Source organism: Crocodylus porosus, unplaced genomic scaffold, assembly GCF_001723895.1.
Source record: "Crocodylus porosus isolate Cpor-Errol unplaced genomic scaffold, CroPor_comp1, whole genome shotgun sequence".
Taxonomy (NCBI): domain Eukaryota; kingdom Metazoa; phylum Chordata; order Crocodylia; family Crocodylidae; genus Crocodylus; species Crocodylus porosus.
In genome coordinates, this window is record NW_017728949.1 from 8,983,962 (window position 1) to 9,000,944 (window position 16,983).

Below are 16,983 nucleotides of genomic sequence, written 5' to 3' on the forward strand. Positions count from 1 at the left end.
AGGGTAGATAGACACCTTGCCGGAGTCGTTTGACCCCAGCATCCTTTCCTGTCCATGGCAGGGGGTCGGACTTGATGATCTGCTCAGGTCCCTTCTGACCCTACCAACTATGAAACTATGAAGACCAGGTGGATTAAAGAAGATTATCATCCCCATTTAGTAAACAGAAAATTAAGGCAGGCAGAGACCACTGAGGTTGATGGGGGTTAGGTGACTAAGTATCTTTGAAGGTCTCAAACAAAGTGACTTTCCCAAGGTCATACAAAAATCTTTGGATGACCTGGGAATTGAATCCTAGTTCTTGTAATGCTCATTCTGCTGCTCTAACCACAGACCATGCTTCCTCTTCAAGTTTCCTGAAATGCCCCTGGTGTCTTGGCAAATCATCCTGATAATTTACCTGTGGTTTCTCTTGAATCACAGTTTGCATCTGCCAGCTAGTGGCCAGATGCTGACAACAGTTAGAAAGAGCTTTGGTGCTGGAGGTTGAGTCTCAGTGGCCTGGTCTACCTTACAGTTTTACCAGCAGAACTTGGATTTTGCCTGCAACCCTGTGGGCAAGTCCATACTCCAAGCTCCCCAAATGGCAGCAGATTCTCTTCTTTCTGCCATCAGAGCAAAGCTATCAAGCTTCTACACTTACTAGAAGTCATCCAGAAGCTGCCAGAAAGTGCATGTAGACCCACCCATACTTTCTGCTGGTTGTAGTGGCCTCCCCAGGGTGTGCTGTGCACCCTGCCCTAACAGTCACTGTAATGAAACTGCACCGTGCTGGTAGAAGCCACACAGATGGGGACCTGTTTTGGCAGGTTACTTGCAGTGGTAACTATCTGCAGGCAGAAAGCTGTAATGTAGATAAACTCTAAGACCTTTGCCTTATATGAGGCTTTGACTGCGATCCTTGTGTGTTTTACAACACAATCTATGTTGCTTAACCCAAAAGGAAACCTCCCTTGGCCAAGGCAAGCTAGGCTCATCTCAGCTGGATGTAGCCCTGAGGATATTCTGCATTTTCCCTCCTTTAGAAGTTGTAAGTAGGAGTTAATCCCACCGTTGCCACTGGCTATAGCACTTGTCAACTCATAGTCAGACATTTTGGCAGATTAGACCTGTATGTGAAATTGCCTGTTTGATGACTGAACTCAGTTTATTGCATCCTGTATCTTACTGCAGTTAAGATTCAGGGAACCTTGTGGCCTATAGACTGTAACTATCAGGTGAACCAAGGTGAGATTCCTACCTGTCAAGACACCAGGGACGGTGGTAAATTCCTCTCCTCTGGAGCTGGTGCTCTGCATATCTTAGTGATTACTTTGTGGTGTAACATGGATATATTGTGTAGTTAATCCTACAATCAAAATGTGCAGCAGGTTTGCAGAGAGGTCTCAGATCCCCTTGCAGAGGTTTTACAGGCTGTTTATAACTGCTAGAGTACTTGCTGCTCTTATTTGCAGAGCTCTCAGTCAGCAGCTTAGCAATAGTTTTATGTGAATGGCTTGCTTATGAGAAGTGTTATTTTGACAGATTGAATCTTGATTTACTGATCAGCCACAGCACAGGGAATAACTGTTCCCTTCCCAACTACTCCAGCCATCTTCACATCTTGTTGCTGGACCTCCAACTCAGGAGTGCTATTCTGCTTATACATCTGAATTTTGGTTTCTCTTCTGAGATTATTGACATGAGTGCCGGAGGTAGTGGTGGTGTATGCAATGCAAACACTTGTCCATTAGGAAATGGACCAACACTGTGAACTCATTTTCTTGTGTCTTTAAAGCAGTCCTTAAATAATATTTTAATGTTTTTTGATGATTTAGGGAACATCAAACTGCTCAGAACCAATGCCAGGGCTGGATTTTTACAATATGAGTCAGGGTGCAGTTACTGATTGCACTGTTACTGGTTAAGGTAATACAAAAGAGTGAATGCAGGAAAATCATGTTGTAGACTCATTTATATTATAATAACAACTAGTATATCATGCTTGCTTCACTGTTGAATCCTTTGGGACTGATTTTTTTCCTTGATTTTTCCCTTTCTCAATCATTTGCCATTTGTCCCTGACTTGACTTGTCAGTGCAGAATAATTGTACTTGGTTTTTTGGGTGCCAGCTTTCCTGGTGAGACCATAGAGTATTATGATCTTTGGTATTCTATTTCTTTAAAAACCCATTTCCTAGATTTCATAGATTTCATAGACATTAGGGCTGGAAGGAACCTTGGAAGATCATCGAGTCCAGCCCCCCTGCCCCAGGGGCAGGAAGTCAGCTGGGGTCACAAGATCCTAGCAAGATAACGGTCCAATTGACTCTTAAAGGAATCCGGAGTAGGTGCTTGTACCACCTCTGGTGGCAGTCTGTTCCAGGTCTTGGGGGCTCAGACTGTAAAGAAGTTCTTCCTTATGTCCAGCCTGAAACAATCTTAGAGAAATTTGTGACCATTTGACCTTGTCATCCCATGGGGTGCTCTGGTGAACAGGCATTCCCCTAGATCCTGATGTACACCCCTTATATACTTATAGGCAGCTACCAGGTCCCCCCAAGCCTGCGCTTTTCCAGATTGAAGAGTCCCGTAGATCTCAGCCTCTGATCATAAGGCCTGTTTTCCTGCCTTCTGATCATGCGTGTGGCTCTCCTCTGGACTCAAGCTTCTCCAAATACTTTTTAAATTGTGGAGCTCAGAATTGGATACAGTACTCCAGCTGTAGTGTCACCAAGGCCGAGTACAGTGGGAGGATGACATCCTGGGATTTGCTAGAGAAGCATCTATGGATGCAAGTCAGAGTTTTGCTCACTTTGCCAGCTGCAATATCATATTGGTGGCTCATATTCATCTTGTGCTCAATCATGACCCCCAAGTCCCTTTTGGCCATGGTGCCAGCAAGCGTAGCACTGCCGAGCCTATAAGCATGCTGTGGGTTTTTCTTCTGAAGGTGGAGTACCTTGCATTTTTCAGAGTTGAAGACTATCAGGTTTTCATCCACCCATATTACGAGCCTGTCAGTGTTGGCCTAGATCACCATCCTGTCCTTGGGTGTGGACTCTTTACCCCAAAGTTTGGTGTCATCAGCGAACTTGGCCTGTCCGCTCCTGATACCAATGTCCACATCATTAATGAAGATGCTGAAAAGGATAGGTCCAAGGACGGAGCCTTCGGCGACCCCACTGGTCATGGTGCACCACAATAATCGACTTCCGTCAATTACCACTCTCTGAGTCTGACCTTGAAGCCAACTCCCCAGCCAGTGGACTGTGATGTAGCCGAGGCCGCGGTTGGCCAGTTTTTCTATAAGATGATCATGGGATACCAGATCACAAGCTTTTTTAAAGTCGAGCTATATGACATCAATCTCTTCTCCCTTGTCCAGGTGATGTCACCTGGTCGTAGAAGGAGATGAGATTGGTCAGGCAAGACCTACCTGCAACAAGCCTGCACTGGCTATCCCTCAAGAAGTTGCCTTCAGCCAGCTTGTCAAGAATGGTCTCTCTCATGATTTTCTCCAAGATCTTCCTGGGGATGGAGGTCAGGCTGATGGACCTTTAGTTCCCCAGTTCTACTTTCCCCCCTTTCCTGAAGATAGGAACCACATTGGCCTTCTTCCAATCCTCAGGCACTTTGCCTGAGTGACACGAGTTCTTGAAGATCCATCCCAGTAGCCGAGCTACGATGCTTGCCAGCTCCTTAGAGTCATGTAATTTTGAATTCTCAGGTTTTATTTTGTTTTAAAGTGTATTTCTGCACCTGAAAGGTTCATACACTGTAAGGCAAATAAAGAATCCAAAAATATGTTGTTTTGTCATTTCATGATTTTTATGCCAGTCACATGATATTGGAACATGTTGGGCTGATTATTTTGCAGTTACTTTCCACAGGCCATGTCATCAGCTCGTGTAAATCAGTATTGTTCCAATGGGTTCCAGGGAATCTGACACAGTTTGTACATAAATAACTGCATGAGGGACAAAACAATGGGGAAGTAGACCCCATGCACACCCCAGGTCTCCAGGCAAGTCATTTGAAGTTTTGGGTGGGTTTCATTAGGGGTCTTAGACCAGCAGATGTTGCTCCTTCTCTTAAGGTTAAATCTACAGAATGGTTCAACAGAAAAATGGCACATGAAGTTAGAACTGGATTAAAGACCTTTGGGCATGTGTGTAGAGGCCACCTACTGGAGTCACATGATTGTGACTCCAGGCAGAATATCAAGTATAAGTTAGGGGTGAGATATATTTTATTCATATAACATTTTTGTTTATATTAGTGAAGAGTAGTACTCTGCTGAGTGAGAGCCTAAATCTGTTAATGTATTTACACTGTAAAGGAGACCAGAATCAGACATAGTTAACTTTGCTCCTCCAACTCTTGTGTTTCCAGTTACCATGTTTTTTTCTCTCACTAACGATGCTCATGGCCCCTGATGCTGTCAGCTGTCCTTTGCTTGTAGTTACCCATAAATATCCTGTAATTTGGACAGTTCAGAGCCCTACTGAAGTCACTGCAACTACTCTAGTGGATCCTTTTGCAGAATAGGATAAAATGAAGAAGTGACATTAGACTTGAATGACATCAAACAATATTTGGAACATAAATGTAAGACTAAATAAAGCTTTGCATCAGGAATTTTGGTTAAAAGGATGGCTGTGAGAACTCTCATCTGTTTCTTCAGATGGTGCTATTGATTGTAGGTCTTGGTCTCTAATGTGATTAAATGTTTGTTGATGGTGCAGATAGATAGCCTTGGATGGAAAGGACCCCAGAAATGCAATGCTATTATTTCCAAGCCATGTAATAGACATTACTTGAAAAGACAGTCAAGCCCTTGGTAATTATTTTTATTTCCATATGTCTCTATTCTGTACTGACCATACTGCATAGGGCTGTCTGACCCCAACAATATAGAATTAGATGTTGGATGACCATTATTTTAGTAATTAGGCTAAATTCAGTGACTGGGCTTCCAGCAGGATGGAGGTGAAACTCCAGTGAAGTCAATGCAATGGATATGCTTTGTGTCATACCTGCTAAATTTGCCCCAGTGTGTACCAGTGACAGTAATACTTTTAAAATGCATGAACAACATGATTTACAGAGTGAGTCACCACCTATTTTATGCAGCAAAAGGCCAAACAAACTTGGTAAACTCTTTAATGATCAAGCCTTGTGAATGCCATTACTCTTAAATTGTACTGCCATCTGCTGGAAGGAAACTCTCTTCCTCTTTAGTCACCCCACCATATTTTTAACCAGGACTTGCTATAGAAACCTACCTGGTGATGGGTGAAGTGTTCTCATGAGCATGAAGGCTGCAAGTGCTCAGAGACAGAAAAAAAAACAACATTCTTATTAACTTCATTTTACAGAGCATGAAGACTCAAGGACTTAATATTCATTTATCAAATATACTCTAATAGCTGTACATCCAGCATGAAACAACTTGGGAAAAAGACTAAAGGTTAAAATGCTTTCCTAAGCTTAGCTCTCTTACAGAATATTACCTTGCATCCAGTTCCAGCCTCATCTTTATGTGCTAAGTATATGAAACGCAGCCAAGAATTGGATCTTTTTTAAGAAAAGAAAACACTTCTAGATTTTAAGCTATTGTTGTAGACAGATGTGCAGCACAGCAGGAATTGGAACCCAAGAAACAAATATATAGACCAGTATTTTAAAATGATGCTTCCTTAACAATGCCCAATTTCAGTAGCTTAAGCGTGTGAATTCAACACCCAGGATAAACTCCTGGCTACACTGAAGTCTTTTGGCAAAGCTCCTGGTGATTTCAACAGTCAGAAATTCTCTCCAGCTGCCACTGCCTATTATTAAGGCTATGTGATGCTGTCTATTACCAGTGCTTGTCTTCAGGTGCTTTTTACCCTTGCCAGATGTAATTGTTTGGGCTGAAGTTTCCCTGGGCTGGGAGTCTGGCTCCAATTCAATTGTTCTGGAAGGCATCAGCTAAAGGGGGTGAATCATTTCAGCAAATGAGAACAAGGGAAAATATGTTGTTTTCTCCATTGTAAAAGAATTCTTGCAACTGTTTTGCTGTAAAGCTCCAGCATCCCCATGCTTTGGAGAAGGGACTTAACTTGGCAGGGCCATTGCACTGTTGCCAGGGACATTCTTTTTGCTATCCCCATGAAAACCACCCTATTTGGCCTTGTTATAAGCCTTTGAAAAATCTCATTTTACAAATGATTGGTAGAGATGTGATCACTTGGCAGCCAGTCTCCAAAAACTCCATCTGCACTGAGCATATTCCAGCCCAGGGCTGCAGAAGCAAAACTTTCTGTACAATTTCTATGCCGGGAGCTGTAGCGCCAAGTACCAGGACTGGGAGCAGGTCACTGCCTATGACTCCCAGGCTGGGCAGAGAAAGTTGCCTCACAGACATGCAGAAGAGACAAAACCTAGAGCTGGACAGTAGCACAGTGAGGCGTGGGAGAGCAGGGCATGAGCTCCATGCACTGTCTAAGGGGGAGTATATTGGGACAAAGATCTGGAGGTGAATGATGATTGGGCCTGGGAGCTAGCAGCAGGGCAAAGTTATTTCAGTGATTGGAAATATGAGCTGGGCTATGGGGACTGAAACTGAACAAAGGCCAGGCTGGGGAAGACTGGGACTGGCTGGGCAAGGAGACAAAACTATGGGCCAGCTGTGTGTTTCTCATTGTATGAGTGCCCATTTTGTGACTATGAGGTCTCATTTGCAGTAGTGCTGAGTACTCACAGCTGGAATTTTTGATCAAGAATAGCTTTGAACATATAAAGTGTGCAATACTCTGAAAATCAGGTCCTACTCCGTCTCAGATTGGACACTGCAAACTAGTGAACCATGGACCTTAATCTCTCTGTATCTAAACTCCTTATCCATAGAGGAGAGGTAATACACACTTTTGGAGTGTTGTTCAGGAGGAACAACGTGAAGCAATGAGATGCTGTAGTCATAAGCACCAAGAAACTAATCATTCTATATTCATAGCAGGGGATTGAATGGTGTGCAGTTACAGGGGAAGGGGGCACTTACTGAACAGCAAAGATTACATACAATAGTGGTTCATTTCTGAGTGTATTTGGGTAATGAATGAGGCAGGAATCTTATGGAAAACAGTACGTGATCATGTAATTAAAATATCATGCTGTGTATGCTCAAGGGGGCTGAATTTAGATTGCACAGGAAGACCTAATTCTGGCATTTCCTAATTCTCAAGTGCTTGACTTGGCAGCCTTTGTAGTATTCTTTTAACATTGCCTTCTTGGGTGCAATACATAATTCATAATGATAAATGTACTAACACAATTATACAAAATTGAAGGCACAAAGTTTGCTGTGGATCATTTTAGTTTTAAGCGTTTTCAGAGAGTGAAGCTCCATCACCCAAAATATATTAAATGATCGTGATGCTAGTTTATAAACTGATCTATCAAAGGAGCTGTGCATCTGACTGAATAATAACGTAGTGCCTTGCAACAATTTCTAATGCTTATTTGTGTAGAAGTAGAACATTAACTGTAGATTTAGTGTCAGTGCAGATTGTAATTTGTGGGCATATGAAAAGTTAATATCATGCAGAAATGGGAAATTAAACTAGTTGGCCATGAGCAGCAATAACAGATCTGTCTCTTTTCAATGCCCCTATCTTTATTTCATCTCTCTCTTAATTGTGCTTGTTGTCAACTCATGAGAGCTAAAGTTACAGATGGTTCCTCAGTAGGTTTGGACACCTGGAGCTACTGTTTGGGTAATAATATTGGGTGTATCTTTCATCATACTGACAGAGCTGAGGGTCAGTCACATCAGTCAAACATGAAATTAGGGTGAAGGGAAAGTAATAACAGATTATTTTTATTATTTTCTTAAGGGGATATTCTAGTTGGTTTTTAACCCATCTTTAAAAGTTCATTGTTTTCAAATGATTCCTTCCAATATATGTCTTTTGTTCTCTTGCTGAATAAACTGGACCAGCATTTTTGAAAGACCTGGAACCACAACAAAGGTGCCCAGGTCTGCTTCTCATCCCCTTCCATTCTGTGCATGTGCTGCTTGCTGTCTCTTTAGTTTCAGCTTTGCTGCTGTTGTGACTAACAAGCACTCTCTTGCAGACCATGGGACAAGTTGCATGGGTATGCGTTGCACAGTATATGAGCAATGTCACTGTAACAGGGGGCTTTCTCAGGGCCGGTCTGCCATTGGCCCACCCACCTGTTTCTGGGCCAACCGCCTGCCTCACTTGTCTGCCATGCCTTGTTGTTTCTTAATTGGTTCTAATTAGGCAGGAGGCTGCCCATTTTTGCCCCAATGCCAGGGGGCACTATCTTCAGCTCCATTCCTCCCCTACACGGCAGCCCAAGCCTTGCGGATGGCATCCAGGTGACACAATGCTCCCAGCCTACAGCCAGACCCAGCTTAGCCTTCATTGTCAGGCCTCAGACACACATGCCTCTCACGCTCCACCTCCTCTCACAGGGTCTTTCACGCATTGACAACTTATGCTGCCTTGCTCTCTCTTGGAGTGGGCCCCTTTGGCCATAGGTTTTATCTAGCGCACACCTTGGGTGGCAGACGTACTGTCTTTTGAGCCTCTCTTGCAACCCTCACCAGGATAGGGGCCAGCCAATTACCCAACCAGGGCCAGCCTTGCCCTGGCTCCTCCCTGGCACTCTATACCCACTCTCACACACACACCGGGCTCCAAGCCCTCTGGTTTCCCCCCTCACTGGGGCTCTACATCCGCCTCCTCACTGGGGCTCCACATCTTCTACCCCCTCACTGGGGCTACAGGGCTTCCCTGCCCAGTGGGGGCTCAGGTGGCCATAGCCCTGCCTGGCCCAACTGCTACCCATAGTGATGTGGGGGCTAGGGGTTACTGAGGCACCCCAATCCACCTTCCACCGGGGTGGTAACTAGTCTGGCACTTTCCTGGAGGCTCCCATGCCACTGGGAGCCCTACCAGGACACCCGCACCCGGCAGGGTGCAGTTTTAGGTCATGCCTAGGACCAAAAGCCTCCTGCTCCTACCTGTAGATGTTCTCATACAGCAGCTGAGCCAGGCAGTTTCCTGCCTGCCAGTGACAAACTGCTGTTTATATAGGCGGCCATGGTTCTCAAATGCCCACCACAATCAAGCACCTGCTGGCTGCTTGACTCGGCCCCTGAAGTGGCAGGCACCAACAGTGTGCCGCCAGTCATGATATTACATGGACCAGGAAGTGCAAATGATGAACATGAAGTAGTCAGCCAAGCAAGATATCGAATATTATTTTAATTCTTCTCCATTCTTTTGTTATACTTGGTCTAAACATTGAACATTAAGGGCACTTTTACACATGCTCCGGAGGGCGGGTGAGGGGGGCACCACCTTAATTAAAGCACCACAACATCTTGAGTATCAGTGTCCCCGTGCTTCAAAATGGCAGTGGGGGGACTTGAACTAAAGCTCATTAAATGAGCACAGGGATGCTGACACTTGACACATGGGAGGCTGCTGGAGCATGGTAACTACCACACTACCACACCATGGTAATTACAGCACATTGGAGCAGCCTCCACGGTTGTGTACAGGTACCCTAAGAGACTGGCAATAGGATGTTCAAGAGAATAGTGTTCTTTTACGAGTATCTAGGCATGTTCTGACTTTCTCTAAAGATTAATATTACATTTAGGGGAGTTTTAATGGAATAAACTATTTCAGGACCAGATTCCAAAATTTATATCTATTGCCTCCAACCTGAGGCTAGGAGCAGTGCCAAGAAACCTGCCTGTCACACTCTGTCCTGCCTGGAAATCAAGCAGTGTAGTCACCGTAGAGCAGTCAAGTGCATGTCAAGGGTGCCCAAAACTGGAAGCCAGAGAGCAGTAGTGGGGTTTGTGGTCAGGAAACTCTTACCCAGTTTCAATGCCTCATTTTTGGGTTTTGTCAGGCGTGGAGTCAGAGCAAGTGGATGGGGTATGTTTGGTGGCAATCCCAGACATAGCTTGGAGACAGTGTGGACCTAGCCTAAGTGAAAGTCACAGGGGTTGGGAATATAGAATATTGAAATGAAATTGTCTTGCAAAGGACAAAATAGGGCAAAATGCCTTAAATTTTTGTGCCCTTTTCACAAATGGAAGTGCAGAAAATGCTGTGTGGTGACAAGCCAAGACCCCAAAACATTCTTTGTTCTTTGTTCTTCAGTGAGATAACTAAAGCTACTCAGCTGTCTCCTCCCCCAATTTTAAATGGGAAAAAGCAATAGCCAAAAAATAATCATAAAAGAACAAGCCAGGACTATCTTAGAGCAAGTAAGAATTGTGAAAATGTTTATGGTGGCACAAAGCCCAAACAAACAGAAATCCCTGTCCCTTGTCAAACCACAAATGCCCAAAATTGTGGCTGTGATGGTAGGCAGTAAAAAAAAGTGATGCTTTTTTCAGCAGATGTGTTTGCTTTACTGGGGGAGAGCATGGGTAGCCCAGAGCTGCCTGAGTTCTCCAGTTGCCCTTGGGAGGCTGATCCACTCCAAGGATGATGTCTGTTTATAGCCAGAGTGATACAAATGGTTATTGCAAGTTGCAGTTGGGCCATCAGTAGTAGCGACAAGAGACATGTGTGGAGGTTTATGGAGATACTGTGGATAAGAAGCAGTCTGTGTATCCTATTTTATTCATGCTGTGGGCAATGCAGAAATGTTTCAGTAAATACAGAGCTGAAGCACCTCTCCCAAAATCATAAGACTTGCTTTGAAATCCTAAGATGTGAAAACCCTTTTTGGGTTTTTTTTGTCTTCTGAGCTTTAGGTTATCGGTTTCTCTGCATGAGTCCTACAAATCTTTTCTATATGAAAGCAGAGATTTCTCAGTTCCAGGAGCTGTAGTTTTATGGGGAAGAGAGTAAAACCTGTGAGAAAATTGTGAGAGCTAAGAACATGGTAGCTGTAGGCTTACCATAAAGCCATTTTCAACAGATGCAGCTAGAGGGCATGGGAGATGGGAGTTACCCAGCACTGTTAAGACATTCACACTTTTCCATGAAAACAGAGTTGGCCTTCAGTTTTGCAGGTCTCCCATCCACATATTTAGCAGCATACAAATAAGTTCCAATTGATTCTTTTAAGGTGCTCCCCTAAGCAGAGGCGCAGCTGCTGTCAGTTCACTCTGCCCTCTCAAGGCACAGATGTTAGGTATAAGCAATGAATAAATTTATGAAGAAAGGACCCAAACTGTGTTTATTTTGTGTTTTATTAAACAGCTTTCCACCTAACAATTGTACAACGTGCCCCTAGCTGTGCTCAACTAATACACGTACAAGCGCAGTATAATACATGCAGCTGGAGCACTCCATGCAATCGGTTGTACAATTTTTTTCATTAATAGAAACTGTGTTCAGCAGAAATCCAGATGTCTCAACAAGAGTGGCAATTCAGTTGCCACTTCAGACAAGATGCAAGTTAATTTACAGCTAGGCTAAATTTACAGTGCTTCCTACAACTATGTGATTAGTCAAATCCTCTTCCCTAGAGGTCATGCTTTCTTTATGGTCACTCAGTCTAGCGTGTAATGCTCAGAAACACAGCAGCAAGAGACTTAGCTAGTCCAAAGGAGCACAATGCTTTCAGCAGGGACACCTAGCCAAAGGCAGATTAACTTCATTGTGTTTTAATTTTTTCTAATTAATTGTCTGCACAATTAGTGCTGAAACCCTTTGTAAGAAAGTCAACGACACTGTGAGGCTTGCCTGTGGTGCTGAAGGAATCTGTGTGGAACATGGCTTACTATTAGCTCAAGCAATTTGGTGTTTATGGATCTTTCTGCTGACTGTGGCATGTTTCAATGCAGGTGAGCTGGCTGGCATCTAGCTAACTTGGGCACCCTGAGTAGCAAAGCTGTGATAGCATGGGTCTCAGTGTGGGAAAGAGAAGCTCCTCTGGAAGCCTGTGCTGCCATGGTTTTGCTACTGTACATTAAGTGCAGCAAAGGTGTGCTTCCATGGGCTGCACTCACCTTTCTGATTTCTGTGCAGACGTGGTATATGACAACTGCAGAGTCAGGTACTAGTAGCAAATCTAGCTACTCACTGCCAGCAGCCTGAGAGAACAAAACCACTTTCCTCCTTCTTCAGGACTGTGGCTTTGTAAGGTGATGACCATAAGGTCACCTCCAGCAGCTAGTGGAAATACATAGAAGCAGGCTCCAGAATTCCCACCACTCATGGAGAATGCTCACATATCAGGAGTTTACTGGGACAGCTGTTGATCACTGTACCTCCATGAAAGGAGTGATGCTGATTAATACCTACCAAAGGACCTTGTTCAGTGACTGGACAACGCTAATTTGAGGCAGATTTTCCAACTTTTGGTTGGGTGGATTCTTACTTACATATCGGCTACAGTGTTCAATAAGTGAGCCAAGTTACTAAGGTACCAACTTATCAGGCAAGCAGATAAAGAACTAAGATGGATAACAATCCTGTAAAGTTGTAAACAGCACCCACATTAATAATAGGTTTGATGCTGACAAAACACAGTGAAATCAATTTCCTGTCTGCCATATCTGTTGACAGGCCTGATTCCACCTAAGACCTATAACATTACACTGAAATTTAAACAAACCACAAAAGCTTCCCAAAATTAATGCATTAAGGAAGCAATCACCCTTGGTAGTAGATTAATTTTCTTTTAAGCAGAAACTTGCTGTGACTCATGGATCTACTTCTGCACAGGTTAGAGTAACATGGTGGATAAGCACAATAGCTTGTGGATTACTCATCTGTCCATTCGTCACTGACAATAAGTACAAAGAGCTAAACATTGTCTTTGCTTATAAAGCAAAAAGGTGCGAGTCTAAGACAGGACTTTGGCATGTCAGTTATAGCTGTGACACTTGCAGTCTGCTAGGGAAGCAGAAATAAACACTCTTCCCATTTCTGTGGTCCATCACAATTACCTACCCAAGGAGCACCTCAGCTATGAACTGCTGACCCCCTGGGTAACTGGACTGGACATATTTAGGGGCAAATGAGAGGGTAATAGTCGTAACACATTATCTTTTGTCCCTGTAAGACAATTTTATCTAAGCTTCCATCACTAATAGTCACGACAAACTTGATTGGAGAAAGTTACCTCCAATACATGTTTTCTCCTCCTTGGAAACTGGATACATAAGATAGCAAAACTCTGAGTACGTATATCCAACAAAATACTGTACATTTCCTTCCCCCCACCTTGCTTAGAGGTCAACAAGAGCTAAGAATTTTTTTTAACTAAACAAAGCAAAAACCACAGCATGGAAAAGAATAAAAACAATGTCAGCAACAGGATTGGTTTACTCTGTTAGGCAAGAGATGAGTTTAGAAAGAGGAACGAGCAAGTTTGCTCCACTTGTCCCAGTGCCATGGAGTATGGTAAGATTCATGCAGGGAAATGCATGGAAGGACTTTATAGTTCAAATGCTGGGAACTTGGCTTTTGTTGGCACCAGGATATCAGCAAGAAAATAAATGGTTCCAGCCATTCCTGAAGAAACAGACAAAAAGTTACTGCTCCAAGTGTATTATAGTGGGCAATTAGCTAGTCCTATCAAGCATGACTGATTTCAGGGAGTGTTTACACCCACCTCCCCCCAGGGCTGGCCATGCAAACACTCCGTCTGCTGCCGCCTCCTCCAGCCTCCGATTCCCTCCCTTGTCCACCTGGCAGCGGGACTTTCCTTGCCTCTCCTCTCCCTTCCCCTCCCTCCTTCTCTGCTGCCTCCCCCTTCCTGTTGGCTGTTGTCGTGGCCAGGTAGAGGGGCAGGTGCCACCACCGTGACCCCCCCAATCCCCTTCCTTCCTTCCTTCCCTGCTGCCCGGCTCTGACAACAACCACCATTGTGACAACCCCCCACCATTTCGCTGCCCCCCACCCCACTTCCCTCTCTCCCTGCCCACTGCCTTCCTCTCCCTGCCACCTGTTTCGGGGAGTGTCAGGGACAGGCATCAGGGAGGCGCTGCCACCATTCCCCACTCCCATTCACCCTCAGGCAGGGAGGCGTGGGGAAGCTCCACTGCTCGAGCGGCCAGGGTATGCTCGCTGCTGCCACAAACTTCCCTGGCCACGGTTCAAACTTTGGCCCGTGTAGCCAATCATTGCTCACCCTCTCAGCAGTTGGCCAAAAGCGTTACAGATAGACAGACTAAGCCCTTTATTACATTAGAATTCCCCATGTGCATCAATATTTACTTAGAGTAAATCAGAACTAGTGTGAATGAGGCATGAAGACTGAGGGCTACAGAACATTTTCAAAAGTACTTAAATGATTTAGAAGCCTATATCCAGTTTTTCAAAATGACAGAGTCAGATTTTCAATGATATGCAGGCCCTGAAAAACGCACAGAAGTGCCTTAGTACTTTTGAAAACTCTCCTAGGTACCTTGGGTTTCAGCACTTGAATGTTTGAAATATCTGGCCTTTAGTGTCTTTGAAAAATGGTGTCCTAAATCCTCAGTGAATGTAAACTGTCCTTGTTCTAATGGAGCCAGGATGACTTGTGTCAGCCAAGGAACTGGCTCAGTATGTGTGTCTGCAGCACCTACAGAGCAGCAGAGGTGTTTGCATTAAGGGGAGCCATCAGTTGCCCAATCAAAGGCCAGATCAATGGCTTCTTTTGTTCATTTCTTTATTGTTCTTTGGAGTGAAAGGGAAAAGATCTGGATGCTTACTGCTTAATGCAGAGCAGAAAAGCCATCTGGGGAGCCAGTGTGCAATTACTGTAGGCTAGTAACAAATTACCTGTGAGAATTGTGTACTGTACAAGATCTGAGCACGCACTGGTTTGTGAACCTCCAGGCCTCCTAGCCAGGATTGCAACAGACTAGGGAACTCCTGCTGTGCCCATTATTCCCTGCTACTAATATCGCACTTTGGAGAGGGGAGGGGGAAGACAAGGTGGGGATGGAGGGGTGCAGGGGGTGGAATTTTCTGCTAACACTGATTTTAAAAGGCCTTTAAGGGAGTTATTCTCAATTTACTTCAACATAAATCAGATTCAAGATTCAGAGAATATTAAGAATAATATACCGAACAGAGCCAAGATAGAGATTACCTTCAAAGAGAGAGAAGGGTGTGTCTGGAGTCCGGCATCCATGCTGCCCATAGCTCAAACACCACTCTGCAAACTATGGAAGGACAAATACTGATTCCAGACTCTCTACCAGATGTGATAGTAAGCTTAAAAATACACCCCCCACTATGCTCTGATCTCCATGATATATGCTGCCGTTAAAGAAGGGTCAACAAGTATCTCTATCACATTGCTACTCCCTGCGCTGCTGATAAAGGACAGTGACTGAACTCTGTTTAAAGACCATGCTGGTTTAAGTGAGATGAGTTCGTAATAGTGCTAGCTGCCTCTCTGCCAGTCTAAAAAGAAGTCTAAAAAGAAGATTACAATGTTAAGAGCAGAATCACATAGAGTGCAAAGGAAAATCATCTCCTCATGGGAACCTTCTTCAGAATGCTAGTTATAACCGACACCATGCTGACAGGTTCTTCTCTTTAGCGGGAGATATTCCCATGATTTTTTATAGGATAACTTCAGAAAACTGAGCGGTACAAAGTTAAAAGTTGTAAAATTCCTGCTTAGCTCAGACTACCACTGTTTCCTCCTCAGACTGGATGAAAGGCTGCGTGAAGCCAGAAAGGTTCCCTGATCTCTCCCAACTACTATGGCGGCCCAAGGAAAGGTACTATATGATCCCAGTTCTTTTATATCCATGGATGATCACACCTACAATGTCACTGTTCAACAAGTATGGTATTTAGTTTTTCTATGACCCAATATCTCTCTGTATTGCTGATCCAGATATTTACCTTGCAGGCCCTGTACAGGTATTTCATGTTCTGAGTGAGGTTGTATAGTGTCAGGAAGGCATAGGCATTACCAGCTGTCCCATGGCAGAGCCCATACCCTTTCTTCAGCAATCCAAACTGCCAGATCACTTCTGCACACTGAAGGGCATCATTCAGGTATTGCTGGTCACCAAACACCTGTGAAGACAAGAGAGGTTCCATTTTGCTGCGATTAGCCCCTCAGCCCTGCCATTATCCATGCTGGGGAGGGTGGGGAGGGGGGCAAGGCCCATGCTCCCTGGCTAATTATCTCCTCTCCTACTTAAGCAATGGTGCTGTGACTTTGCCGTCTACTTTCAAAGATTTTTAATGTGATGAATGGAGCAGCATGTCCATTATTTAACTCACAACTAGCTGTCACCATTAGTCATCTGCCACCGAATAAAACACATGGCTGACTCCTTGAGCAACAGGAGTGCCCTATACTCAGAGTACGTGACTGGGACGTTTTCAGAAGTCATTTTTTAAAGTCTAATTTCCATTTTAGTTGGTGTGGGCATGTGGCAATAGCAATTTCGTTCTCATATTACATCCCCTGTTAGAGCAGGGCATTGCCAAGTAGAAGTATTTTAGAGATCAAGTTCCATGTTGCATGCCTCTTGGGTTGTTCTGTACCTTATAGGCCTGTGCAAGCATGTAGATCACACCAGGTGCTCCGTGGCACCAGTGGACAAGCAGGTCTCTGGTGTCATCGATACAAGGTGGGTAATTGCCTGAAGGGAACTTCAGCTGGCAAACATAATCCATGCTGGGCTTGACAGTATTGTGTAACTTCACTTGGCTCACACCAAGACCAGACTAAGAGAGAGAGAGAGAAAGAAAGAAAGAGAGAGACTGTAAAAGTAGAAACAGCTATGCTATTCCCTTATCCAAACTGCAGTCAGCTCTAGTGGCAGAAGCATTTTGTGCATCAAATCCAGAGTCTGGTGAAGTAGATTTTTTCCTGCAGCTTTAGCTGTAACATTTTAGCTTGTATCTTGGTTTTGATGCCTCCACAAAGCTTGGTCTGGAGAACAGTACCTGATTAGTGCCTCAGGTAAGGACTCACTTCTTGTCAGACTCCAATCCATCTCTCTCTGCAGCAACACTGCCTGGCACTTCTAACCCTCCAGCAAGAGGAACA

The 16,983-nt window shown here is 44.3% G+C and overlaps 1 protein-coding gene across 1 annotated transcript in view; it reads right to left on the minus strand.

Annotated features, from left to right (window-relative positions):
- Window positions 1-12,336: 12,336 nt before the first annotated feature.
- LANCL1 (LanC like 1) overlaps window positions 12,337-16,983 on the minus strand; it is a 29,812-nt gene continuing 25,165 nt past the window's right edge. The window contains exons 7-10 of the mRNA XM_019554196.1: window positions 16,476-16,658; window positions 15,822-15,998; window positions 15,055-15,127; window positions 12,337-13,487 (exon numbers count right to left, since the gene is read on the minus strand). Of these exons, the coding sequence (XP_019409741.1) occupies window positions 13,411-13,487; window positions 15,055-15,127; window positions 15,822-15,998; window positions 16,476-16,658 (510 nt within the window). The 3' untranslated portion in view covers window positions 12,337-13,410. The remainder of the gene's footprint in view (window positions 13,488-15,054; window positions 15,128-15,821; window positions 15,999-16,475; window positions 16,659-16,983) is intronic.